This window comes from Canis lupus, chromosome 1, assembly GCF_011100685.1.
Source record: "Canis lupus familiaris isolate Mischka breed German Shepherd chromosome 1, alternate assembly UU_Cfam_GSD_1.0, whole genome shotgun sequence".
NCBI classification, from domain to species: Eukaryota; Metazoa; Chordata; class Mammalia; order Carnivora; family Canidae; genus Canis; species Canis lupus.
In genome coordinates this window covers 109,266,174-109,291,037 of record NC_049222.1, presented here as the reverse complement: position 1 = coordinate 109,291,037, position 24,864 = coordinate 109,266,174, and the positions used below count along the sequence as shown (strand labels likewise).

Below are 24,864 nucleotides of genomic sequence, written 5' to 3'. Positions count from 1 at the left end.
TTTAAAAAAAGATTAATATTTAAATCAGTTGACTTTAAACAGATAATTCTCCGTGGGTGGGCCTCGCCCAATCAGTTGAAAGGCCTTTAGAGAAAAAGACCAAAGTCACCCCCCTCCCACTCCTACTCCCCTACCCCCCACCCCCCACCCCCAGAAGGAGGGAAATCTACTTCCAGACTGTCTTCCACCCGCAGCTGCAACAGCACCGCTTCGCCCTGGGGCTCCAGCCTGCTGGCCTGCCCTGCAGACTTTGGACTCGCCAGCCCTCACAATCCCATGAGGCTATTCTTTAAAATAAATCTACCTATCGATCCATCTATCCATCCTATTGGTTCTATTTCTCTGGAGAAGCCTCACTAACGTACCTCCCATGCCAACGATGCTGTGAGCCTGTGAGACGTGGCAAAGAAACAAGAAAGAACATAAGAGTTCAAGACGTGGCACCCACCCGCTGATGAACGGACAGACAAAATGTGGTATATTTGTGCAATGGAATATTATTTATCCATAAAGAGGAATGAAGTATGGATGCCAGGTACCACATGGATGGACGTTGAAAACACTGTGCGAAGTGTAAGAAGCCAAGAAGCCACATATTGTAGGATTCCAAGCGTAGGAAATGTCCAAAATAGGCAAATCCATAGAGACAGGAAGTGGATTAGTGGTCACCAGGGCTGGGGGAGGGAAAGCAGGGGAGTGACTGCTCACAGTTATGGGGTCTCCTGTTGGGGCCATGGGAAAATTCTGGAAGCAGACAGTGCTGGTTGTTACACAGCATCATGGATGCACTAAATGCCACTGAATCGTGCACTTGAAAATAGTTAAAATGGTGAATGTTATATTATGTGTATTTTATCACAATTTAAAAAAGAAAGGAGGGGCTCCTGGGTGGCACCTGTGTGGCTCAGTGGTTGAGTGGCTGCCTTTGGCTCAGGTCATGATCCCAGGGTCCTGGGATCAAGTCCCGTATCGGGCTCCCTGCATGGAGCCTGCTTCTCCCTCTGCCTGTGTCTCAGCTTCTCTCTCTCTGTGTCTCTCATTAATAAATAAATAAAATTTTAAAAAAAAAAGAAGAAGAAGAAAGGAGTTCAAGGGGCGCTTGGGTGGCTCGGTTGGTTGGGCACCCAACTCCTGATTTCAGCAAAGGTTGTGATCTCGAGGTCATGGGATCAAGCCCTGTATCGGGCTCCACTCTGGGTGTGGGGCCTGCTTGGGATTCTCTCTCTCCCTTTCCCTTTGCTCCTCCCCACTCTCAATTAAAAAAAAAAAAAAAGAAAGAGGGACACCTGGGTGGCTCAGGGGTTGGGCGCCTGCCTTTGGCTCAGATCGTGATCTTGGGGTTCCAGGATCGAGTCCCACATTGGGCTCCCTTTGAGGAACCTGCTTCTCCCTCTGCCTGTGTCTCTGCCTCTTTCTCAGTCTGTGCCTCTCATGAGTAAATAAATAAATCAGAAAGAAAGAAAGAAAGAAAGAAAGAAAGAAAGAAAGAAAGAAAGAAAGAAAGAAAGAAAGAAGGTAGGTAGGTTCAGGATGTAGTGATACCCAGAAAATAAGAGACAAGAGGCCGTGGTGAGTCAGCTCTAAAGGAAGCGTATCAGTCACCTTTAACTTCTTGCAGTTGCTGTAACAAATTAGGACCAGCTCAGAGGCTTAAAACACAGATTTATCCTGTCACAGTTCTGGAAGCCAACATTCCAAAATCAGTCTCTGAGACAAAATCAAGGTGTCGGCAGGGCTGCGTTCCCTCTGGAGGCTGGAGGGGAGAACCCGTTCGTTGCCTCTTCCAGCTTCCGGAGGTTCTGGCGTTGTCCGAGGGACTCCAGTCTTGAAGGCCAGTGTCCTCAGATCTCTCGGCCCGGTGCTCACACGCCGCCATCAACCCCATAAGCGTGTTACTTGTGACACCTGCCCAGCTGAGTCTTCAGATCGCTGCCTGCGGACACGGGACAGACCCCAAGCAGAGACGGCCCAAGTCAACCCATAGAGCCCACGCCAAGCCAGCGACAGAACCACAGGAGAGGATAGGAACCCGTCACTTTCAGTCACGAAGTCTTGGGGTGCTTTGTTCCACAGCAACAGATATCCCGGACAGGGAGCTTGGAGGGTCAGGGAAAGGTGGTTGAGGAGTGGGACACCGGGACACCGGGGAGTTGGGGGGCGGGGTCTTAGGCAGAAGATTGATTTGGGGGAAACAGGCTAAGGACTTGGGGAATGGCTTGGGGAGATGAGGCTGAGGAACTGTAGGTTTTGGGTTCGGGGAGAGTAAGAGAGTCGGGATCCGGTCCTGCTGGGGACCTTGATCTTGGAACAGGTGACAACACAAAGGGTCCAGGACCCTCTGGCATTGATGTCGGTGTCAACTTCATCCGTCACCCCTATTCTGATGGCACAGTTTGTCAGCAACAATTGCGCATGCTTCCTCAAACGTTTCTGCAGAAGAGATTGTTCATCGTCCCTCAATGTCCATGCTCCCACTTTTCCTGAAACATCCTCAGAGGTTTTAAGCATGACGACTCAGGATAAAAACCACTTTTTTTTTTTCACCTCCTCTCACAGCAAAACGTGGCCACAGGGTGCAGGCCTGGCCACCGAGATGCGGAAGGAAATGATATGTGGCATCTTGGGTCACAGCCTTACAGGGAGTGGTGGATCCCAGACCTCTCCTTCCTTCTCCATCCTTCTAGTTGGAATGATGCCACGGAGGTGAGCCATCCTGAGCTAAACTGATACTCTGGCTGTGCCAGAGCAACAGGATGGAAGAAACCTGGGTTTTTATCACCCTCATGGAGTAGATCTGCCATATCAGATGCGGACTGTCACACAAGAGAGAAATAAACTCTTGCCCTATGTTGGATCTCTGTTATTCACAGTAAACCCACATCTAACTACTGTCACTAAAAATATTACCGGTTAGCCCTTACGAGTGTCAGGCACTGTTCAAATCACTTTACACGTACTGCCCTCTTCAACCAATTATCATCTCTATTTTGCGGATGAAGGAACAAGCCCAGAGAGGTTAAGTAACTTGCTCAAGGTGGCCCAGCTAGTGAGAGGTAGAGTGGGAATTGAAGGACCAACGTCTTGGCTTCTTTTATCTTTAACTGATCTGAAAGTCCTCGCCTGGGTGGCTCAGCGGTTGAGCGTCTGCCTTCGGCTCAGGTCATGACCCCGAAATCTGGGATTGAGCTCTCTGTGGGGGGGAGCCTGCTTCTCCCTCTGCCTGTGTCTCTGCCTCTCTCAGTCTGTGTCTCTCATGAATAAATAAATAAATCTTAGAAAAAAATGAAAGTCCAGTGAATGTTACAGGCCCTCTCCTGGGAAAATGCTCCTGCACATGCAGTTTGCACAGTTTTCCACTGATTTGTCTCAGTACATGTGGGCTCCAGCCTGAGAATCCTCATGCACTCTATTCCTGTCTGTGGTCTTGGGACACACAGCAGAAGGGGACTGATGGATTCTACAGCAGAGTGTATGTGTCAGCTTCGGCTGGGTGATGCTGCAGTGACAAACATCCCCCAAATCTCAGTTGAATAAAACAACTTTCCTTCATTTCTCTCTCTTTCTTTCTTCTTTCTTTTCTTTCTTTCTTTTCCTTCCTTCCTCTCTCTCTTTTTCTTCCTTCCTTCTTTCCTTTTCTTTCTTTTCCTTCCTTTATCTCTTTTTCTTCCTTCCTTCCTTCTTTCCTTTTCTTTCCTCCCTTCCTTTCTTTTTCTTTCTTCCTTTCATTCCCTCTCTCTTTCTTTCTTTCAGTAGTCTCTATGTCCAACACGGAGCTCAAATGCACAACCCTGAGATCAAGAGTCATGTGCTCTACTGACTGAGCCAGCCAGGCACCCCAGGCTTGTTTCTTGATCAATCTAAAAACCCGCTGCAAGTTGGCTGCATAACACCTTCACTTTAGGACCCAGGCAGTTAGAGTGCTCACTATGTACATTATAGCTCATCATGGCCAAGGAAAAAGAGATGTGGCACAGCATACACTGGCTTTGAAAGCTTCTGTCCGGGGCAGCCCTGGTGGCTCAGCAGTTTAGCACCTGCCTTCAGCCCAGGGTGTGATCCTGGAGACCCCGGATCGAATCCCACGTCAGGCTCCCTGCATGGAGCCTGCTTCTCCCTCTGCCTGTGTCTCTGCCTCTCTTTCTCTCTCTCTGTGTCTCTCATGAATAAATTAATAAAATTTTTAAAAAATGAAAGCTTCTGCCCAGAAGAGCCACACTATCACTTCTGCCCTCTTTTTTTAGCTGAGGCAAGTCACTTGGTCACTACTGAATTCAAAGGAGGAGTGAATGTACGATATTTGCAAAGGGAAGGCAAACAGAATTTAGTGAATGCTAACACCATTTACTATATGGAACTTAAAAGACAGGAGTGACTCACAGAAGCATTGAGTGCCCTGGATAACCAGGCATGAGGCTAAGGTTCTAGAAAGAGAGCCCGCAAACCATGCCCAGAACTGACCTGACAAGGAAACCACCTCCACAGCCACCGGCGTGTCTGAGTCTTGGGTGTCCCAGTTTGCACTGCTGCCAGAACCGTGACATGACTGCACCTGCTCCTAGCACCAATGCCACTTCTGTGTCTGTGCTCCTTCTTGCAACCACCAAGCCCTCCCAACGTAAGAGGGTGCCTGTGTCACATCATTCCCACCAGCTGCATGGGTCACCTAGGGAGCCTCCTTGGGCAAGGCGCTCCTTTGGAATTCAGGGCTCCTGCTGGGGAGTCTGTTTGAATGGGATCTAAGTCCTGTGTCCATGTCTCAGCTGTAAAGGAGGCTGGGAAGGTGAGATCCAGAGCTTCTATCTGGAGGACATGAACTCTCAAGGCTGGAAACATCCCCACATGTAGTGAGTGCATTTAGTAGCCAGAGACACAAGAAGTTTCCACTACATGCTGATGTTACTGAGGTCCAGAGAGATCGGAGTTGGCATTAGGTGGCTTCGGTAAGTCTCTGTATTCCTTTCGTGTTGCTGCTGTAACACATCACCCTAAGTTTAGGGGCTTCAAACAACATACGTGCATTAGAGTTCCAGAGGCCAGAAGTCCAGAATCGAGGTGATGGCCGCTCATTCCGGAGGCTCTAGGGGAGAAGTCTTCCCTTGCCTTCTCCATTTTCCAGAGGCGCCTGTGCTCCTTGGCTTGTGGCGCTTCCCTGGCAATGCCTACCTCTGCTTCCCCTGTCCCATGTCCTCCTGCGGTCACCACCACCCCACTCTTCTGGAGACCCTCCTGGTTGTACTTAGGAACCACGCAGGTAATCGAATGTAGTGTCTGCCTCGCAATATGTTGAGCTTACCCACATTTGTGAAGTCCCTCTGGCTGTGTCAAGGAACATATCACAAGTTCTGAGGATTAGCAAGTGGACCTACTGGGGGGGGGGGCATTATTCAGCCTACCACAGTGTGGCCTAATGGAATGCATCCGCGGGCTCTCTGTCCTATGGATTCCTGTAGAGCCCTGCCCCAGGAGCGTGAGGTCAGGCATTCGCCCCTGCACCTCCCACTGCCCCCCACCCTCACCCCCTACGTGTGGGATGATTGGATGCCACAGCTCTTGTGGGATTGCCTTTCCATGTGGCCATCCTTTCCAGCTTCTGGAAGTCACTGTCCACTCCTCACCCCATCCCCACCTTGCCAGGCTCCGGGCAATACTAGCTGTCCCCTCTGCTAGCCCCAGACTCCTGCACCATCCTTCTCCTTGTCCATTCCCCTGCACCCTGCTTGTTTATACCAGCTCCAGTCCCCTAGTTCACCACCACCTGTGTCCTGCTACAGAGTCTTTCCATTCACAGATCCTAGCCTGACCACCCCCTCTTGCACCATGTTTCGCATGTGTCCCCCACTGCTCGGTGAACCAGGTGAGAGCGGGGCCCAGGGATACTTTGGTCACCGCAGGCCCCAACATAATGCCAGGCACAGAGCAGGCACAGGCTGGATAAAGTGAATGAAAGAGTCTGGTGGCCACAGAGAGAGGAGGGATATTCCCCATTTCTTCTCCCCTGGGTTTGGGATTTAGCAACCGAGACTCAGATGGCAAAGCAGGTTTACAGGGAGTCTGCATTTCTCGTTCCTTCTGAGGCTTTTCTAGGATGGCCATTGTGGGGCGTGTGTGCCCATGTGCAAGTGGGCAGGGGAGGGAGAGAGAAAATATGAACTATAAAAGTGAGCAAGCTGGAAATATCTCAAAGGGACAACTTTCCCACCTATTGAGCTCTTACTATGTGCTAAGGGTTATTCTAAAAATATATATAACTTATTACAGTCCTGCACCATTTGTCCTCATTATTATTGTCCTTGACCCCATTTTCCAGATGAGGGAACGGAGGTCCTAAGAGAGGAAATCGTTGTGCTATTGCCTCCTGCCATGACAAGTAATTTCAACCACTCCCAAGCTGACTCCTAGCACCCAGGGAAGGATCATGGTTTTGGGGTAGGGTGGTCTTCATCTCATCCACGTCCCGAGCTCTGGACATGTTTCTCTTTGAAGCTGAGATCTTACTCATTTTCCTGCAGCCAGGTTCACTCATTTCCTTGCCTCTGCAGCACTGTCTTTGTTCACCCTGGAAAGACAGAGGTGTCCTGGGGCACCTGGGTGGCTCAGTGGGTTAAGTGTCTGCCTTCAGCTCATGTCCTGATCTCAGGGTCCCGGGATGGAGCCCTACATTAGGCTTCCTGCTCAGCAGGGAGCCTGCTTCTCCCTCTGCTCCCTGCTTGTGCTCTCTGTTGCTATCTCTGTCTCTCTCTCAAATAAGTGAAATCTTTTTTTTTTTTTTTTTTTTTAAAGCATAAGGTAGGGCAGCCCCGGTGGCTCAGCAGTTTAGCACCGCCTTCAGCCCAGGGCATGATCCTGGAGTCCCGGGATCGAGTCCCGCTTTGAGCCCCCTGCATGGAGCCTGCTTCTCCCTCTGCCTGTGTCTCTGCCTCAATCTCTCTCTCTCTATGTCTCTCATGAATAAATAAATTAAATCTAATTTTAAAAAAAGCACAAGGTTTTATATATATAAAAAAAGACAGGAAAAAAAAAAAAAGACAGGGGTGTCCTTGTCCCATTGGTGCTCTGGGCCTCATCCTCTCTCATCCCCGCCCTTCCTAGCCACGAGACTTTGGGTAAGTCGCATCCCCTCCCTGAGCCTGTTTTCCCTCCTGTAGAAGGGGGGTGATCCCTAGGAAGGCCCAGCACAGTGGCCTCTCCCTAAGTGCCAGGAGCTGTTGGCATTGTTCTCAGGAATGGCTGATGGCAGATGTTCTTATGCCTTTGCATTCGATGCCCTGCTGCTCCACACCTCTTCCCACCTTGGGGGGCGGGGGGGGGGGGCTGCTCATATCTTCCTCCAGAAACACTCTCTTTCTCTACAAGATTCTCCAAAACGTGACCTACATGCTCTACCTCAGTGTCCCCAACTTCCACTCCCTCCACAATCTAGATCAGCCTGACCGCCCTCCCCCACACGCTCTACCAAACCACCTCTTCAAGTCCTAAATCCCAAGGTCGCTTCCTGCTGCTCATCTTCCTCCACCTTTCATGACCTTTGACCCTGTCAACATGCCCTCATTTCCTGAAACTTCTCTGGTCTTCAGGTGCCCCAGTCTCCTCATTTCCCACCTACCTTTCTGGTGGTGTGTCTTCCATCGGCAGGTGTCCCAGGCTCCTCATGCACGTCCCCCCACCTCCCCCTGTGGCTTGGTGATACCTCACTGCCAACAGATCCCTAATCTCAAGCACCTCCCCCTCTCCTGAGCTCCAGGTGTCCCCTGGATGTCTCCCCTCCCTGACATCTCTGGATGTCCCATCGGCATCACCCTCAGCATGTACTCACCTGAAGCCAGCCTGTTCTCCAAAGCCATTCCCCATACTTGTCTCCACGTTCACTCCCAAACCAGGGAGAGACCTCACTGCTCAATTTCCCAGATCCACTCTCCACTCTTCTCTGTCATGCTGTGTCCCAAGAGGCTGACCTATGCCTTGAACCGTTAACCTCCGGCTTCTGGTTGAGTTCAGCCCATGGGAGACACCCACAGGAGACTGATGAGCGGAAGGAGAGTCAGTTGGGGTGTTCACTCTCCAGCCCCCTTCTCTCTTGAGTGTGGGTCCTGGGCGCCCATGCCCCTGGCCTTCCCTGCAGCTACAGCTCCAAGTCTCAGCAGCTTCAGGTCTTCTCACACCTTCAAGTGCGGGTATGGGAGGTGGTAACTGCTCCCTCTACTGCCGGCCCCGCGGTGCTGCGCCTTTCCTGGGCTTGTTTTCCTTGACCTTGTCCACCCCCTAATCCCTTAATAGCCCTTTCACTAAGGTGCTACTTTATGTACTACTCCACTAGAGTGCACCACTTCTTTCTTGTCAGGGCCCCGCCTGCACGCTCTTTCCAAAACCCCTCATCTGGCCTGATCCATTATCTTCCAAACCATCCCCTTCTTGCTATAACCCCTCCAACCTCCACCTCCCTACCCCAGGACACCTCCTCTGCTGCCCCAGCCTCCTCCCTGATCTCCGAGAGCCTCCAATCTCACAGGCAGCCAGAAGGAAAGTTTGAAAATGTGAATCAGACATCAACTGCTTGCCCTTCGCCTCCCTCCCCTCTTTAAAACCCTTCCAAAGCTCCTCTTTGCTTTTGAGATAAATTCTCAACTCCTTAGAGTGGGCTGTTAAAGTCTCTTGAGTTCTCTCCACTCCCCACCCCCATGCAACCCATGCTCCATTCATGCTAACCGCTGGCAGGAGTGTGAAAAAGCCAGTAACTCGCAAGTCTGCACACCTTTACGTAGTCTGTGCCCTTTTCCTGGAGAAGAGCGCGCACCTACTGGCACGCACACACACACACACCCCTCCTTCTATTTCAGGATTCTGAGAAAATCACTTGCTTTATTCAGGAAACTCCCATCAGCCCCAGCTTCTCTGATCAGGCAAATCTGGGTCTTCCCCTTTTGTGTTCCCAGGAAGCCCAGTGAAAAGGAATAGTTTGTGGCTGGTGGAATGGAGGCGTGGCTAGGAAAGCTCCCGGGTGACGCGTGGGGGGCGTGGCTAGGGAAAATGGGGTGGCGAATGGGGGAGTGGCTACGGGAAGCAAGTGTGGACTTCCAGTGTGGCTGGTGCATGTGGGTGTCCTGCAGAGGACCGGGGGCATGGAAAAACCCAGAGTACCTGGTCTATTCCACAGTTGCCCAAGTCTCAGTCAGAGACTTCGTTAACTCCCTCCTCTAGAATCCCAACTTCTCACGGGAAGGCTGTTTTTCAGGCAGAATTTCAAATTTTTATGGCAACTTTTACAGAAATCACAGAGAAGAGACAGCGACTGGTGCTGATGAGCTAGGAGTAGAGAAAGGGGAATGGGTAACAGGTCTGGGATATTGGGGTGATGCACAACAGGACGATAGAACGCTAAAAACCTGTGGGAAGCAGGGCGTTATGGGGGTTGCAAGGTGATCCTCAGGGTCCCAAGCAGTGGGCGGCACTCCGCACACCCCAAGTGTGTCCTCTGGGCAGGAAACAACAGTAAGAAAATGCAGATGGCCAACCAACAGATGGGTGGCCTCCGAAGTTAAAAATGCCCACCCAGACCCCCTGGTCCCAGCCCCACCCTCCCACCCACCCCTGCTCCCCATCAGGCAGAGATGTGGCAGCATTTGCTGGCTTGTAGCATTGGTCCTCTGGGACCCTCGGTCTCCTCTTCGAGGGTCCTGCCTGGATTGGCTGGCACTGAGGGCAAAATGAGCCTTCTAGATTGTCAGGGGAGATGGCTGGACTCCCTTTGATTCCTGGCCTCCTCCCCAAAGCCAATTCTCATGGCTGGGGGAGTCTGCTGCCCTCACAAAAGGAAAGTCTGTCACCCCTTTTCCCCAAGACATGCACCCTCCCACGTCCCCCCTTCCCCAAACACACTATATATACACACAGGCCCCCCCTCCCCTTCCAAGGCGTAGCTGGGCTCTCAGAGGTAGTGGAGGCGAGTGGTGGCGCTGGAATGTGAGAAGTTGCAGGTTCATATGTGCCTCCTCCAGCTCTGAAACCCCAAACTTCTCCCAGCCTCGAGGATTAGTGTCCTCCCAAGGGCCTGAGTGGAGAAATCAGGGAAGTTGTGGCCCCCTATGCACGCACCTACCTGTTCCTCCGCCCCACCCCCGGGGGCTGAACAGAGCTCCCTGAGGGTTGGGGAGAAAGGTGAGATCGGGTACATCCTGGGATGGATCAGCCTCCGTCCAAGGTCCCCCAGGGAGGGCTGGGTTCTGAGGTCCTGGGGCACAGGTGGTGGTGGTGGTGATGGTGAGGGTCCTCTAGAGGAAGGGGGTCCTAAGGGATAGGGGAAGGCTAGGTGTCTAGGGTAGACAGACGGTAGATTCTCTAGGTTACTGGGGAGGGGCCTCGAGGTGGAGATGTCCCCCGGGGTGTGGACATCTCAGGGATGAGCTAACAGGGATGTGCTGCAGTCGTGGGTATCTCTGGGAGACTCCTGAGGGGAAGGGAGGGAGGAGGATGTTCGTGGGGACGGAGGACGGGGGTACAGTTCCCAGGAGGAAGGGAGGCTGCGTCCCAGGAGAGGAGGCTGCATCTCTGGAGGACCAAGAGGACGCGGGTCCGGAGCCGGGGCAGCCGAGTCTCTCGGGGCGGGGTGGGGGGCCCTAGAAGCCCCGGATGTGGCAGTAGGCCTCGAGGCTGGCGAAGAGGATGTAGAGGAACCAGAGGCCCAGGAAGAGCGCGGTGGTGGCGAGCTTGGGGCCGCGCGGGCCGCCCAGCTCGCCCCCGATGTGCGGCCGGCGCCGGTACAGCAGCACGGCGATGCCCACGAAGGCGAAGACGGTGAAGAGCGTGACGGAGAAGGCCAGCGTGCCGGTGCGCACCTCGAACGGGCGGCCCTGCACCGCCCAGTACACGGCGGCCACCGACCAGGCCACGCCGAGGCCCAGGAACACGTTCACGGCGTTGGAGCCCGTCACGTTGCCGATGGACGCGTCCGCGCACTGGTCCTGCAGCGCCGCCACCTTGCTGGCGAACGTGTCTGCGCGGGCACAGGCGGGCGGTCAGAGCGGCTCGGCCGGTCCCCGACGCCTGCCCTCCCCGAGACCCGAGACCCCAGACCCCACACCCGAGACCCCACAGCATCCCCGTGCCGCCTGCCCAGTCGGCGCCTGCGGCCCTGGACCCCACCCAAAAGGCAAAGGGGGTCACCGTCCCTCTGCAGGACCCGCTGCCTGCTTTCTAGGGGGCTCGTGTGCATTCAGAGGTATCCACTTCCTCCTTTCTATGGCATCTACTGCCTGCTCCCCTGTGGACTCGCTGTCTGATTTGGGGGGAGGCGGCGCCCAGACTCGCTGCATTCCGTGGGGCCTGCTGCCTACTCTCTATTGGGCCAATCATCCCATTGCCACCTGGCTGGACAAAATAAGTGTTAGGTTCCATCCGCATGGAACCCCCACCTGGTTTCTGTCAAGCAAACAGCCCGGTTTCTATGGCCTCGGCCCACTTTTGAACGTCTCGCTAGTGACTCAGATCTCTGGCAGGAAGCAGGGGCATCAGAGAACCATTCACAATGCCTGCTCTCTAGGCCTACAGCGCCCCACCTGACAGGTGAACACATCCTATGGGAGGTTGGTGGAGGAGGGGGGTGTCAGGCTCCCCACATCTGGTCTTCCCAGTCCTGTAAGGATTTCTGTCTGAGGTGCCTGGTTTCTAAGGGACCCTCCCTTAGATTCATTTGGAAAGAGGGGGATCATGGCCATTGTGCTTGAATGGGACATACACTACAGTCTTTGAGGTTCTACTCTTACTTCTATGGCATCGCTCCCCAACATTTGGTTTTGACTCTGCCCTCTCATCTTAGTTAAAGCTTTGAGACTCATTGGCTTTGTTCCTGTTGTGTCCACCAACCTAGTTCGATGGAATCTTCCATGTGGTTTCTCGAGGGAAAGGTAATTACGATCTTGTTGCTATGGCACCCACTGGATGGAACTATTAAGTTCCCACCTTATTTCTATGGGACCCCTCTCCTACCTTTCTCTTCAATGCCTCACCTCCCTCTCTATGGAATCTTCATTGTCTGGTTTCTACATTTCTCTCCACCTTAGTTCTATGGGACATTCTACCCATTTGCTTTTGGGGAGGATTCAGTTTGCATATTGAATCTACAGGACCTTCGTCACCTAGTTTCTATTATGTTCCATCATCCTATCTCTATGGGACCCACCATATGGGCTCTGTATGACTCTACCACCTAATATCTGCAGAACTTTTCTTTTCAGTTCTACTATCTGACTTCTCTGAGACTCAACCCCAACAAGCAATTTCCCAGGGGGTTACCAGGGATGGAGGTGCCCAGGGCCACGAAGACTACAGCGTTGACAGAGTCCTTGAGGCCAACGGTGCAGCCAAAGTGGGAGGCCAGGTCCCCGATGAGTGCGGTGAGGAGGCCGATGACCAGGATGCAGACCCCGAAGCAGGCCCAGCCGTGGCAGTACTCGGTGGGGGGCACGCAGGCAAAAAGCACCTTCCAGAACACCGTCAGGAAGTGCATGACGTAGTCAAAGCAGGAAGGCAGCCGTTCCTCCCGGGACCCGTCCTCCTCCTCCTCCTCGTCCCCTGTGGGCACACGACCCAGCTGGGGCACACACCCATGCCTCCTTCTTCCTCGCCTACAGACAACCCCCGCCTCCCGCATTTTGTGCAATTTCCAGACAGTGAGTTCCATAAAACTAAATGCTTTCCCAGAATCCCTTGCAGCTAGGAGAATGTATGGGCCCAGATAAAAATATTCGCTTTTCCAGAATTCCTTGAAGCTAGAGGCTATGTGCCCATCTAAAAATATCTGGCATGCCAAGATTCCTTGCTGCGAGGGAGGGAGGGCACATGCCTAGCTAAAAAAAGAGTCCCCTTCCCAGAAGCCTTTACAACTACCATCTATGGACAGCCATTTCTGCAGCTAGAAATATTGACTTCCTCTGTTTCACTGCAGCCAACAGTAGCCACATACTCAGCTAACGGTGTTTGCTTTCTCAGATCTTTTGCAGTTAGAGCATGCCAGACACCCAGCTAACATTATTCACTTTCCCAGAATCCCTTTGGGCCAGCAACAGCCAGGTCCTCAGACAAAATATTCACTTTCCTGGAATTCCTTGCAGCTAGTGGCAGTCCTGTCCTCAGCTAAATACTTGCCTTCCCAGAATCCCTTGCAACAGTGGCCATGTGACCCAGTCTGGCAGTGAGACACACCCACAGGGCTTCTGGCTTTGCGGACACGGGCACTGTGTTACGGATCTGTTTTTCTGACCTTTGCAAAAGGATGCCTCACTCACCCTGAGAGTTGTTTGTGTCATGTCCTGTGACTGAATTTGACTTGCTTTTGACCTGCAGTAGCTTGTAACAGGAAAGCACAAATGAAATGTTTTGTCTAACCTGCCCATGACTGAGAATCACGAAGCAGTGAATGAGAAGTAGTGAACAACTCGAGTGGCCATGCACAATGACATCCGGAAGGACGGAGACAAGGAACAGGGTAACCCTGGACCGGTCACACTGAGCAAGTCAGGGAGGAAAAGCCAGGCCAGCCACCAAGCCATGGGCTGCTTCTCATTGGTCAACCCCAGCTCCCCACCACCGAACGTCAGCAAGCAGAGGATACCTGGTGGCAGTGGAGACAGAGGCAGATGGATGGATTCGGGAATTCAGGTCATATAGCCCTCTCCCACTTTTCCAGCCACTTAGCCTCTTGGCTTGGTAAATAAATACATATATGTTTGAACTTGTAAATGCTTGACTAAGTGGTTCGTGTGCTTTCTTGGTTCTTCATGCTACATATCCAATAAGGAGATATTTGCTGTGACCCCAGGTAAATGGAATTGTCAGCTGCAATGTAAAAGGCCCCCTGCCCCTCCTTGCTTCCCTGCTTCCTCTTTCTGCTTGCCTGGAATGTGAACTTGATACCTGGAGGTGCAGCAACCATCTTGCAACCATGATGGCAACCACTGAGAGTGGAGAAGAAAAATAAAGAAGAAGTCTGGGCATTTAAGGATGTTACTGAGCTGCCAATTCCTTATGGCCTCCTGCAGATTTCTTTGTTCTGTGAGAAAAAGAAAATCTAGTGTGCTTAAGCCACTGTGGTTGAGTTTTCTGGTGTTTGCTGCTGAGCGCATTCCGAATTGGCCACAGTGAGACATGGCCAAAGTCAGAGTGGGGAGCACAGAACACACTCCTGGGAGGGAAGGGGCTGCTATCAATGCGTCTTGGAGGGCTTTCCCTGCCCTGTTGCAAATCCTGCCTTGCTTTCCCACTGCCCTTACACCCAGGCTCATACTCCTGTGCTTGGCATTTGAGAACCTGCAGGCTCTGGCCTCTGCTCATTTCTCTGGCCTTTTCCATCAGGGGAGGCTCTTCCTCCACCTTTCCCATAGAGGGAGCCTCATGGTTACATCTGTGGCTCTGGAGCTACCTCTGTGTTGTCAAACCTTGGATCTGCCGTGTGATCTTGAACCAGTGTCCTAACCTCTCTGAGCCTCTGGATGCCTATCTGAGAAATAGGAGTAGGAACTGGACCAGCCTCAAGAGAAGGCTGCGATAACTACATGAGTCAAGCCACAGAAAGTACTCTCCACGCAGCCCGGCGCCTCTCAGTGTGATGGTTATTGTTTGAAGGCTCTTCCATTGCCTGGGGAAATTCACAGATGCTCCAAACCAAGGCCACCCAGCAAACAGCTTACAGTTAAGGCAGGGAGGTAAAGGCTATAATACAAAAGCACCTCTAAGTGCAAGACAGGCCATGATTCATCCTCCGAGGGGGTGAGAACAGCCCTTCTCTGGCAGTGCCTCAAGCACCTTTGTGTTCACATCAAGAATCGAAAGGCATTTGTTGAACAAAGTGCAAAATGAGGGATCCCTGGGTGGCGCAGCGGTTTGGCGCCTGCCTTTGGCCCAGGGCGCGATCCTGGAGACCCGGGATCGAATCCCACGTCAGGCTTCCGGTGCATGGAGCCTGCTTCTCCCTCTGCCTGTGTCTCTGCCCCTCTCTCTCTCTCTCTCTCTGTGACTATCATAAATAAATAAAAATTAAAAAAAAAAAAAAAACAAAGTGCAAAATGATCAAGCACCGAGCCAGATACTTGGGAAACATCAGTTAAATGAGGTCATACAGGAAATGGACTTCCAAGCTGCCTGGCACTCCACAGTCCCCATCATCGTTGTCACCATCAAGATGATTAGTTATCTCTGCCATGGTTTCCCTCTCCCCCACTCCACTACTCCCTCTGATCCAATCAGCTGTTTTCTACAGACCTGTCGGCTGACTCACATTGGCCCTCATGACCACTGTCTCACACCCTCTCCTTCCCACTAAGCCCGGAGGGAGGGCTGTGGCTCCTCAGCATTCTTGGACTGAAGCCCCATCTCCTCATCACATTCTCAGGGTCCATATCCTGACAGGTTGGCAGCCTCAACTCACGCCCCATCCCAGCCTCTTCTTCCTTCCGTGGACTCCCTCCAGCGCCCGGAGCTTCCCTTATTCAGAATGCTCCGTGGGGACCCCATGCACCGAAATGACACCCAAGCTCCCTACCGTGGCTTGTGAGGATTTGCACAGTCTGGACTCTGCCCACCTCCAGCATCATCCCGTGCTGTTTCTTCACTCCTGAAACTAGTCACCCTCCCCAGATGTGCCATGACCCGGCATACTTCCAGTCTCTGTACTTGGTTTTCCTTCTGCCTGAAATACCTCACTGTCTTCTCCCTTCTCCTGGCTAATTCCTATTTCAATTTGAAGTCTCATCTCAGAAGCCTCCTCCTCCAGGAAGCCTTCCTTGACCTTCAGGCTGGGTCAATAGCCCCTCTGGGCTCCTGCAGCAACTTCGGGTCCCCTGTCCCAGCCCTGCCCACTCTGGTCATTTTGTGACAGGTTTGTCTCCCCCACTGGACTGTGAGCTCTGTGAAACCAAGGCCCATGCTGTCATCTGTCATGGTTATCCCTTTGTCCCCAGCAATGTCCTACACAGGGCTGAGTCCAGAGGATCCCTCAGAAATAGATATGGAAAGAATGTGGCTTCAGAGGGAGACACCACTTTGTTTCTATTGGACCTACGAGCTGCTGTCTGTAGGTCTACTACCTGGTATTTCTCCATCTTCAAAGCCACATTGCTTTTGATCCCACCCATCAACCACAATCCCTGGTGTGATTTCAGTTCCCACCAGTTAGGCCTCCCTGAAGGAAACCTGAGGTTTGTGTAAGGGACAGAAGGCTTGAGCTCCACGTGAAGTCCCTGTGGGGGATTTCAGGCCAGTCCCTCCTCTGCCTCCGGGCCTCAGTTTCTCCTATCCGCATCACAAAGGGCCACTGTTGGTCTCCAAGATTGAGCCTGTGAATGCAAGTGTCATGGTGTCTCTGGCCACAGGGGGGCAGTATGGGCCCGCCTGAGACCTAAGGCGGGTTCCCGGCACAGGTGGGAGTGAGCTGGGTGTCCTGGTGACTGTCTCCATGGCAACAGAGGAGCCCAGGCTGTCTGGGGAGGCCAAGACTTTTAACCTGGTCCCACCCTCGGGCTGTCTGATGAGAAAGCCCTGGCGGTCTGCTCCTCCCTCAGCTCCTCCTGCTATCTTTCTCTCTGTGTCTCTCTTTCTGGCCTTTTGCAATTTACTGACTTGTCTCTCTCTCTCTCTCTCTCTCTCTCTCTCTCTCTCTCTCGTGCTGTCTCCATGTCTCTTTGTGTATCTGTGTCTCCTGTCTGTATCCATTCCTTAGCTCTTCCTCTTTCTGTGTCTTTCTTGTTCTTTTTCCTCTAACGTGTTGTCCTCTCTTTGTCGCTCTTTCTTTCTATTCATATTTCTCTCTTCCTCCCCATTCCTCTGTCTCTCCCTCCCTCCCTCTCTCTCTCTTCTTCCTCCTCCCTCCCCACTTACCTGCGCTCACCGTAACTGCCTCTAAAAACTGTTCCCTCCAGGAATGGGTCCCAATCACCAAAGCCAAGTTGGTTTTCTTGATGAGTTTATCCACTGTGTTCTGAGGATGAAAGCAGGGGGAAAGCAGGATCATTGCCCATGATCACCTCAGGGCACCCCTGAGGCTCCCTGAAGAACACTGGACTCACAGCCCATGCTCAGGGGTCCCCATGCCCCCATACCCTGATTCACAGCAAGAAAGGAAAAGGGAGTGTTACTGTCCATGGTGCTGGCAGAGGGATGAGAGGATGGTCTTGGACCCTTGGCCATCCCTCCCCTTATGACCCTCATAGTTGACTCCTCCTGAACCTCCCTCCCCCAGGAAATGACTCAGGCAAGACTCCAGGAAGCTGGGGACCCAGAAAGTCACCTTAAAATCATATGACTCCTCGATGATGACTTCCAGTCGGCAGTTTTCCCCAAGAACTGGCTTGCCCATCTCTGCTATCCTCCGAGCCTCCTCCTCCTCAGCTGTCAACTTCCTGTCCCCATCCCCTGCAGCATGAAGGATGGGAGTTAAACTCCAGGGAGGCCTACCTCACCGGGCCAATAGTGTCCTCACTCTCTGTTCCTCTTGAGAAAGAAAACCTGTCTGCTGTCCTTTGGGAAGGCTTCCTGATGGCATGCTCCCAGCCTGCCCCAGTGTCCCATCTGATCACTATCTTCCCCAACCTAAGACCCAGCTAGTCCATGAGGTTCAGCTGGTGGGCTCTGGGCTTCATATGGAAGGAGCTACGTGACCTTCGGCAATGTTCTGGACTCTCTGTATCTCAGTGTTCATATCTGTAAAACAGGCACAATAGTAGCTACCTTATCAGTGGTTGTGAGGGTTAAAGAAGTTAATTCATGTGCACCTTAGCACAGTGCCTGGCACACAATAAACAGTCCAAAACGGACTGTTTAAATACTTGTTAAGGGGATCCCTGGGTGGCTCAGCGGTTTAGCGCCTGCCTTTGGCCCAGGGCGCGATCCTGGAGTCCCGGGATCGAGTCCCACGTCGGGCTCCCGGCATGGAACCTGCTTCTCCCTCCTCCTGTGTCTCTGCCTCTCTCTCTCTCTCTCTCTCTCTATCATAAATAAATGAATAAATAAATCTTTTTAAAAAAAATAAATACTTGTTAAAAATCACAACCATCATCATCATTACCATCCCTGTGGGAGGAGGCTTTGTCTCTACATCTAAGCTCTGAAAAACATCCTTGAGTGTAGCTGGGGTGGTGAGGAAAGATGGGATACCCAATTTTGGTACAGAACTTGGACCCAGACCCAGCCATAGGTAGCTCTTACCTCACTTATCTCCCCAAAGCATGTTGGTCTTTTGCTTCAAGCCTAGCACCTACTTAACCCTAATTCTCAGTGGAAAGCTACTCCCACCAGGAACACCCTCAGAAAACTCTGCCACCAATGGCTTTATTGTGTTAAGCTTCTGGGATTGGGGGGCCTATTTGTTATGGCAGCTCCTGTTATTTACCCTGACTAATATGATCTTTAGTCTGACCCTAATCCTAAACCCAAACTCCAATCCTGATCTTAGTTCCAAAAGTACTCTGTCCTTTATCTTTGAGCCACTGCCCCCACCCTCACCCCAATCTCTGACCCTGGCCCCAACTTGAACCATAATTCCCCCAAACTCATTTGGTCAAACCCACACCTAGACTTTGACATAAATCTGACCCCAATTCTAATCTGATCTCACCATAAACCTGGATGAGGTACTGACTTATCATCCCCCCAACATTAACTACAAACAAAACATGATCTTGGGGCACCTGCGTGGCTCAGTCGGTTGAGCTTCTGACTTTTGATTTCAGCTCAGGTCATGATCTCAGGGTTGTGAGATCAAGCCCCACACTGAGCTCTGTGCTGGGTGTGGAGTCTGCTTGAAATTCTCTCTCACCCTCTCCCTCTGCCCTCCCAATCATGTTCTCTCTCTCCCTCTCTCTCTCTCTCAGAACAAAACAAAATAAAAACACGATCTTGGCCTCCAAACCCCCAAATATAACTCCAAACTCAATGGGCCTTGGCAACTCTGAGGTCAGTTCCAACCTTCCAAAGCCCCAAATCTGCCTTTGTCTCACCTCTAACTTGCCTCAAACATGACATGGAAGGGTAGCTTGAGGCTATGACCCTCTCCCAAGACTTCCCTCCAGTGTGCCCCGTCTAGTCAAAGCCCAGAGGTAACTCCACTCACCTTGATTGAGCAGCAGAGCTGGGAGGAGAGAGAGAGAGAAACAGAGAGCAGGTGAGATTGCTTCCCTGAGAAGCTCAGATCCATGAGCCTGAAGGAGCACCCTCTAACGGAGCCTCCCCGGGTCTTCCCATCCTGGACCCCTTACCTCTCCCGCAGCCCAACCATCACCCCTCACCTGAAATCCCTCGCTTCAGCCACTGCGGCTGGCCCAGTTCGATGAAGAAATTATCCTTTTTCTCATATTCCTCGTCATCAACTATCTTTACCTGAAGAGTTTTCCTGAGGGTGGGAGGAGGAAGAGCACCCAGCATAAGGCCCCTCCCCAGATCGCCAGATGACTCACCCACTAGCCCACTATGTTGAGCACCCCTCCAACCCAAGCTCCATAATTTCAGTTAATCCTTATAACTGCCCATCCCAGGAAGGCTCTCTATTATCCCTGCTTGAAAGAAACAAGAGTAGGTCTTTCTTGTACTCAAAATGTTCACATGGTTCCCATCTCGGCCAGAATAAAAACCAAAGTCCTCACAATGGCCAACAAGGCCCCATGCAATGTGGCCTTTTGTCCCTTTCTGGCCTCCCCATCCTGCTCCCCCTTGCTCACTCACTCCAGCTACACCGGCTTCCTCACTGTTTCTTGAACATGCCAGGCCTGTTTGTGCCACAGGGCCCTTACACTGACTGTTCTGTCCACTTAGAACAATCTTCCCCCAGGCTCATTTCCTCAGTTCCCCTGGATCCCTGCTCAAACATGAAGCCCATGTGCTCAATGAAGCCCATTCCAACCCCTTTCTTTAATTTTGAAATTCACCCTTGCCCCAACCCCAGCACACCTGGCCCCCCTATTCTGTTCTATGTCTTCTTTGTTGCATGTCACCTTCTAACATACCACTTAGTGTATTTATTTTGCTTGTACTTTGCCACTTGCCTCTTCTCATTAAAATGTAAATTCCGCCATGGCAATGACCTTTGTTCATTTATGTTCTTTGCTGTATCCCCAATGCCTAGAACAGTGCCTGGCACATAGTATGCCTTCCAGAAACATTTGTTAACTCTAATCCTTCCACTCAAGAGACATTCTGCTTCCTGCCCTCTGCCCTGACTGCATTCTGAGGGTTAAGTGAGTGTTAATTGATTTTCCCAGCATCCCCACTGCTATGGTAACTGGGGAACAGTAGGGACTGGGGAGGAAGACCCAGAAGCTATGCGTGCCCTCCAGGCACACAACTCACCCCCCCCCCCCACACTCACAAAGACCCACAACTCCCAGAAAGCCCACAGCCCTGCCACTAGCAGCTCTTTCAGCTGTAGGAACCTTGAGGCCCGGCCTCAGAACCCAGAAACACAAACACCCAGCCCACACAGTCACCCAGCAGAGGAAGCTCAGCCAATCACACCGCCCACACCCACACACCATCGCACCCCGCAGCCATTCTCTATGCAGTGGCAAAATCGCACAGACCAGATGCCTGTTAGCACAACACCCCCACCACAGCCTCGCGACTTCGCCAACCTGCAGAGCCCCACTGTGGTACCATGTAGACTCTTCTTCCTTATATCTCACTCATTATGCCTCTTCGTGTCTGTTTATTTTTATTCCCTTCAGTCTCTCCGTCTCTCTCCCCATCTCTGACCCTTTCTGTCTCAGGCTCCTCCCCAGCTCTCTGCCTTTCTTTATCTGTGTTCTTCTTTCCCCATCTTGGTCTCTCGGTGTCCATAGAATGGAAGAGCCAAAGTTAACACAACTAGAGCAAGAGGCTCTCAATCATACAGTCTCTCAATGGACCCATCTCCACACACAGACGCACAAGATACAGCGACACCCATGCAAAGACAGATGCACACAAAACAGTCATGTGGGGACATGTGCCCACTTCCACCCTCACCCCCTCCTGGTCTCAGGATATTTTAAATTTTCTGTGGGTGAAGAGGAATGGCCGCCCCCAACCTCAGGAGTGGGCTGGGAGCTGTCCAAGGTGCTGGAACGCCGTGGCAAGACGCAGGGTCTCTGGAGACATTCTCTGCACACACCCTGACATGCAGACAGCTGCCGACCTGGGTGACATGCTGACAGAGTGATACACACACACCTCCGACGCTCCGTCTCTCACAGACACGTCCGTGATCCACTGACATGTGGTGACTGACACGCAGTGACACGCGCGCCAGCTGGCACCCTTAGGCGCGTGCCCTCGGGGGACCCAGGGAGGGGAAACCCAACTGGCAGGGGACAGCATGAGGGACTCGAGCTAGACAAAAGCAGGACTTCCTGAGATCAGAGGAAGCAGCCTTTCTCCCCAGCCTGACACTGCCGCCCTCATGCCTGCCCTCTCTGTTTCCTGGAAACCCCACTCTCCCACCCTCTGCAGCCTCTGATCTCGGACCAGTCTCCATCATGTCCTGTCTCTTGTGCCCCTCTCTGACCCAAACTCTTTTCTCTCTGTAGCATCAAGAGGACCTCTTCTTCCCTGAGTCCCACTGAGTTTCTCTCAGTAAGAAGGTCTCTTTCTTCCTAGCATCTCACCTCCTTTCAGGCTTCCTGGATCGTATCCTCTCAATCTCTCTCTCTCCACATATTTCTGTTTCTTTCTCCCTCTGAATGAAAGTTTCTTTCTGTCCCTTTCTCTCTGTGACTCTTTCCCTCCATCTCTATCTCTAGGTCTTTCCCTTTGTCTCTGCCGCACTCTCTCCCCGCCACTCCATCTCTGGGCGTCTCTCCTCCACCTCAGTGTTGCCCAGTCCTGCCTGGGGCCCCCCTCCAGCGGGGCTGCTTCCAAGCACCTCTAATTAGCACCAGCCCGTGAGAGGAGGATGTGTTTCCCTAAACGCTAATTAGCCTCCTGTACTCTGTCTTCAGAAGCCACAGCTGGAAGCTTGGGTGGGGGCGAGGGTAGGGGTGGGGGCAGAGGGCGCCCAGCCTGGGGAAGCCGCCTGGGGGAGGAGAGGGCCTGTGGGGTTGCAGCAGCAGGAGGGAAGCGAGTTAGACTACAGGAAGGACCAGAAAGGGCAGAAAGACAACTCTCCCCATTCCTCCTGCTTCTTGAATGTGACAGACGGGATCTGGGCTGGTGCTTTCAGCCCTCAACCCAAGTTCTTAGCTCAAACCAGAAAGAGAGAGAGAGAGAGAGAGAGAGAGAGAGAGGAAGGTATGGAGAGTCCGTAACTGAAACATAACCCGAGTCAGAGAGCTAGACATCGGGGATCGAGATCTAGAGATTAACAGAGACCCAGAGAGAGACTGCCGGGAGCGAGAGACGCGGAGACGCGGAGGGAGGGCGGAGGGGCGGGGAGAGCAGCGGGAGGCTGAGCGGAGGCCAAGGCGCGGGGCCGGGAGGAGGAGCGGAGGGAGCGCGGTGGGGGCCCTGCTGGGTGGGAGGAGCGTGGGCGGCCGGAGGAGGGAGACAGACGGGCGTGCGGGGGCGGAAGGCAGCGGGCGAAGGGGGAGGTGCCGCCCGCATCCAGGCGGGCGGCGGGGGGTGGACTCGGCATCTGTGTAAGGGGGTGGCCGCGTGTCTGGGCGTGAGACCAGCCCCGACGCTGTGTTAGCGAGCGTGTCTGCGGCTTGCGGGTTCTGTGCGCGCCAGCGTGTGTGAATCCAGCCCGCTTCCCCAGACCCACCCCAGTCGCGCAAATCCAGTGTCCTCCGGCTTCTTCAGTGTCTCTCCGGGCCCTGCCCCCACATTCCTACTCGGTGTCTTCCCGAAGCCTCGACCGCATTCCCCTCAAGGGTCCCGCGGTTCCGCCAGGTTCTTCCTCCGACCACAAGCCCCGCCCCTCCCGCCCCAAGCCCCGCCCCATTCCCGTAGGCCCCGCCCCCGCCCCTCCGCAGACCCCGTCCACCGCCTCAGGCCTTGCTGCCTCCCCGTTTCCACAGGCACCGTCCCACCTCGATCGCACCCCCCCTCTTGCCCACGAGGCCCCTCTGCTCAGGCCACAGTCCATCTCCACTAGGCACCGATTCAGTCCTCTACACTCCTGTCCCCAGGCCCCTCTCCTACCTCTTCTCCCTCGCCTCACCTGGCCCTTCCTCCTCGGGCCCACCCTCCTCTCAAACCAGCCTCTTTCTCCCAAGTCCTTCCCGCTTCCCGCCCCTGAATCTTGGTCCCACCCCGTCTCTCCTGTCTTCCCCCTCCTCACCCCTGTCCCGCCCCCTCTCTGGGCCTTGCCCCGCCTCCCCACAAGGCCCCACCCACCAAAGGGCACGCCCCGCCCCGCCCCGCCCCCGGCCCCGCCCCGGCCCCGCCTCCCCGCCGAGCCCCGCTCCCTCCCGCCGCGGCGCGCTCACATGGTCTCGTCGTCGCCGAACTCGAGCTCGCCGCACGCGTCCTCGTAGTGCACGCCGCCGCCGCGCGCCGTGCCGTCCACCGTGCGGTATGGAAGGCGCACGGTGCCCCGGGCGCCCGAGCTGCGCACGACGCGCACGTCCACGGTGCCCATGCACTCGCTCACGTGCAGCAGGCGGTCCTGGAAGGAGAAGATGCCCGCGTGGTCGTCGTCCAGGATGGTGACAGTGGCCAGCAGCGGCGCCACCAGCCGTCCCTTGGGTCGCCCGCCGCCGTCGGGCTCGAACATGCCCTGCGCGTCCCCGACGCGCAGGTTCAGTAGCCGCACGAAGAAGTGTTCGTCCTCCTCAAAGATGTCGTCGTCGATGATGCCAATGCGCAGCTCCTTCTGCGTCTCGCCCGGCTTGAACACCAGCGTGCCCTCGCTGCGGCGGGAGGGTTGGGGGAGAAAGGGGTGTAGGTGGGTCAGCGGCTCTGTGGGAAGGAGAGGAGTCAGGGCAGGCGTCCTAGAGGAGGGAAAGGCGCCTCGGAAAACTCCCAAGTATGAGGGTGGACCGGCATTAAATAATACTGAGGATCAATCAGGGTGGGCTTCTGGGGCTGGGTGGGGGAAGGGGATGCAGCAGGACAGCTCCTCCCACCATGGACCCCTGAGGTTTAGGAGCACCAGCGATGAATAAATAATGATGAAAAAGAGATCAGCGCCAGCTTCCTGGGGGAGTTTCCTAGTGGACGGGAATGCTCCAAGCAGAGGGAACAGCACATGCAAAATCCCAGAACGGAGAGAGCCTGCAGTGTTCCACAGCCACACTTCTCAAACCTTATTGTGCACACGAATCCCCTGGGAGATCTTGATAAAATGCAGATTCCGGTTCAGTGGCCCCGGGTTTCAACACTGCATTTCTAAGTCTCTCCTCCCACAGGATGTGGATGATCCCATGGGATGTGGATGCTCCCATAGGATACAGGGACCACATTTAGGAGTAGCAGGGATGTAGGGCCCAGAGCTGACCTTTTCACACTTCTGATGAAAACCCTTGTGTACTCCTGGGTACCCGCAAGAGAAAGTCTACACTTCTTAACTTGGTGCCATTCATTCATTCAGTCAACAAATACTCCCTGAGCATTTTCTCTGTGCCCTGTGCTGGGCGGTGCTGGGAACAGAGTGGTGATGAGGCCCTGTCTGCACAGGGCTCACCAGACTCACAGCCTCGTGAGAGAGTCACATCGCAGTGACAATTACACATTTAATAATTTAATTACAGGCCATTCATTCAACAAATATTTACTGAGCAGCTGCTGTGTGCCAGGCACTGTTCTTAGTGTTTTCTCAGATCAGAGAAAATCCCTACTCCAGTGGAGCTTCTGTTATAGTGCAGGAGACGGATAAACAAACATATAATAAAGTGTCAGGTGCTGATTGTACTATGAAGAAAAATAGAGGAAACCAGAGGAAGGAGGGTAGGGAGTGAGAAGCTGTTGTGCTAG

At 53.4% G+C, this 24,864-nt stretch overlaps 1 protein-coding gene and 1 long non-coding RNA gene across 8 annotated transcripts in view; both read right to left on the bottom strand.

Moving 5' to 3' along the window:
* Nucleotides 1-1,400: 1,400 nt before the first annotated feature.
* On the bottom strand, nucleotides 1,401-9,557 carry LOC119870959. Of its 2 annotated transcripts, none has more exons than XR_005354546.1 (3): nucleotides 7,814-9,557; nucleotides 4,459-6,556; nucleotides 1,401-2,430 (listed from the first exon to the last, which is right to left on the bottom strand). It is a non-coding gene; the product is annotated as an uncharacterized LOC119870959 (long non-coding RNA). The 2 variants fall into 2 exon arrangements; XR_005354547.1 differs by having other exon boundaries at nucleotides 1,401-1,933.
* Nucleotides 9,558-9,586: 29 nt separating this feature from the next.
* The window catches only part of SLC8A2 (solute carrier family 8 member A2), a 30,349-nt gene continuing 15,071 nt past the window's right edge, over nucleotides 9,587-24,864 (bottom strand). For all 6 annotated transcript variants that reach the window (XM_038528439.1, XM_038528435.1, XM_038528434.1 and 3 more), the window contains 7 exons: nucleotides 23,379-23,801; nucleotides 19,269-19,372; nucleotides 19,094-19,111; nucleotides 17,273-17,397; nucleotides 16,864-16,963; nucleotides 12,286-12,564; nucleotides 9,587-10,987 (listed from right to left, as the gene is read on the bottom strand). In XM_038528439.1, the coding sequence (XP_038384367.1) occupies nucleotides 10,611-10,987; nucleotides 12,286-12,564; nucleotides 16,864-16,963; nucleotides 17,273-17,397; nucleotides 19,094-19,111; nucleotides 19,269-19,372; nucleotides 23,379-23,801 (1,426 nt within the window). In that variant the 3' untranslated portion in view covers nucleotides 9,587-10,610. The remainder of the gene's footprint in view (nucleotides 10,988-12,285; nucleotides 12,565-16,863; nucleotides 16,964-17,272; nucleotides 17,398-19,093; nucleotides 19,112-19,268; nucleotides 19,373-23,378; nucleotides 23,802-24,864) is intronic.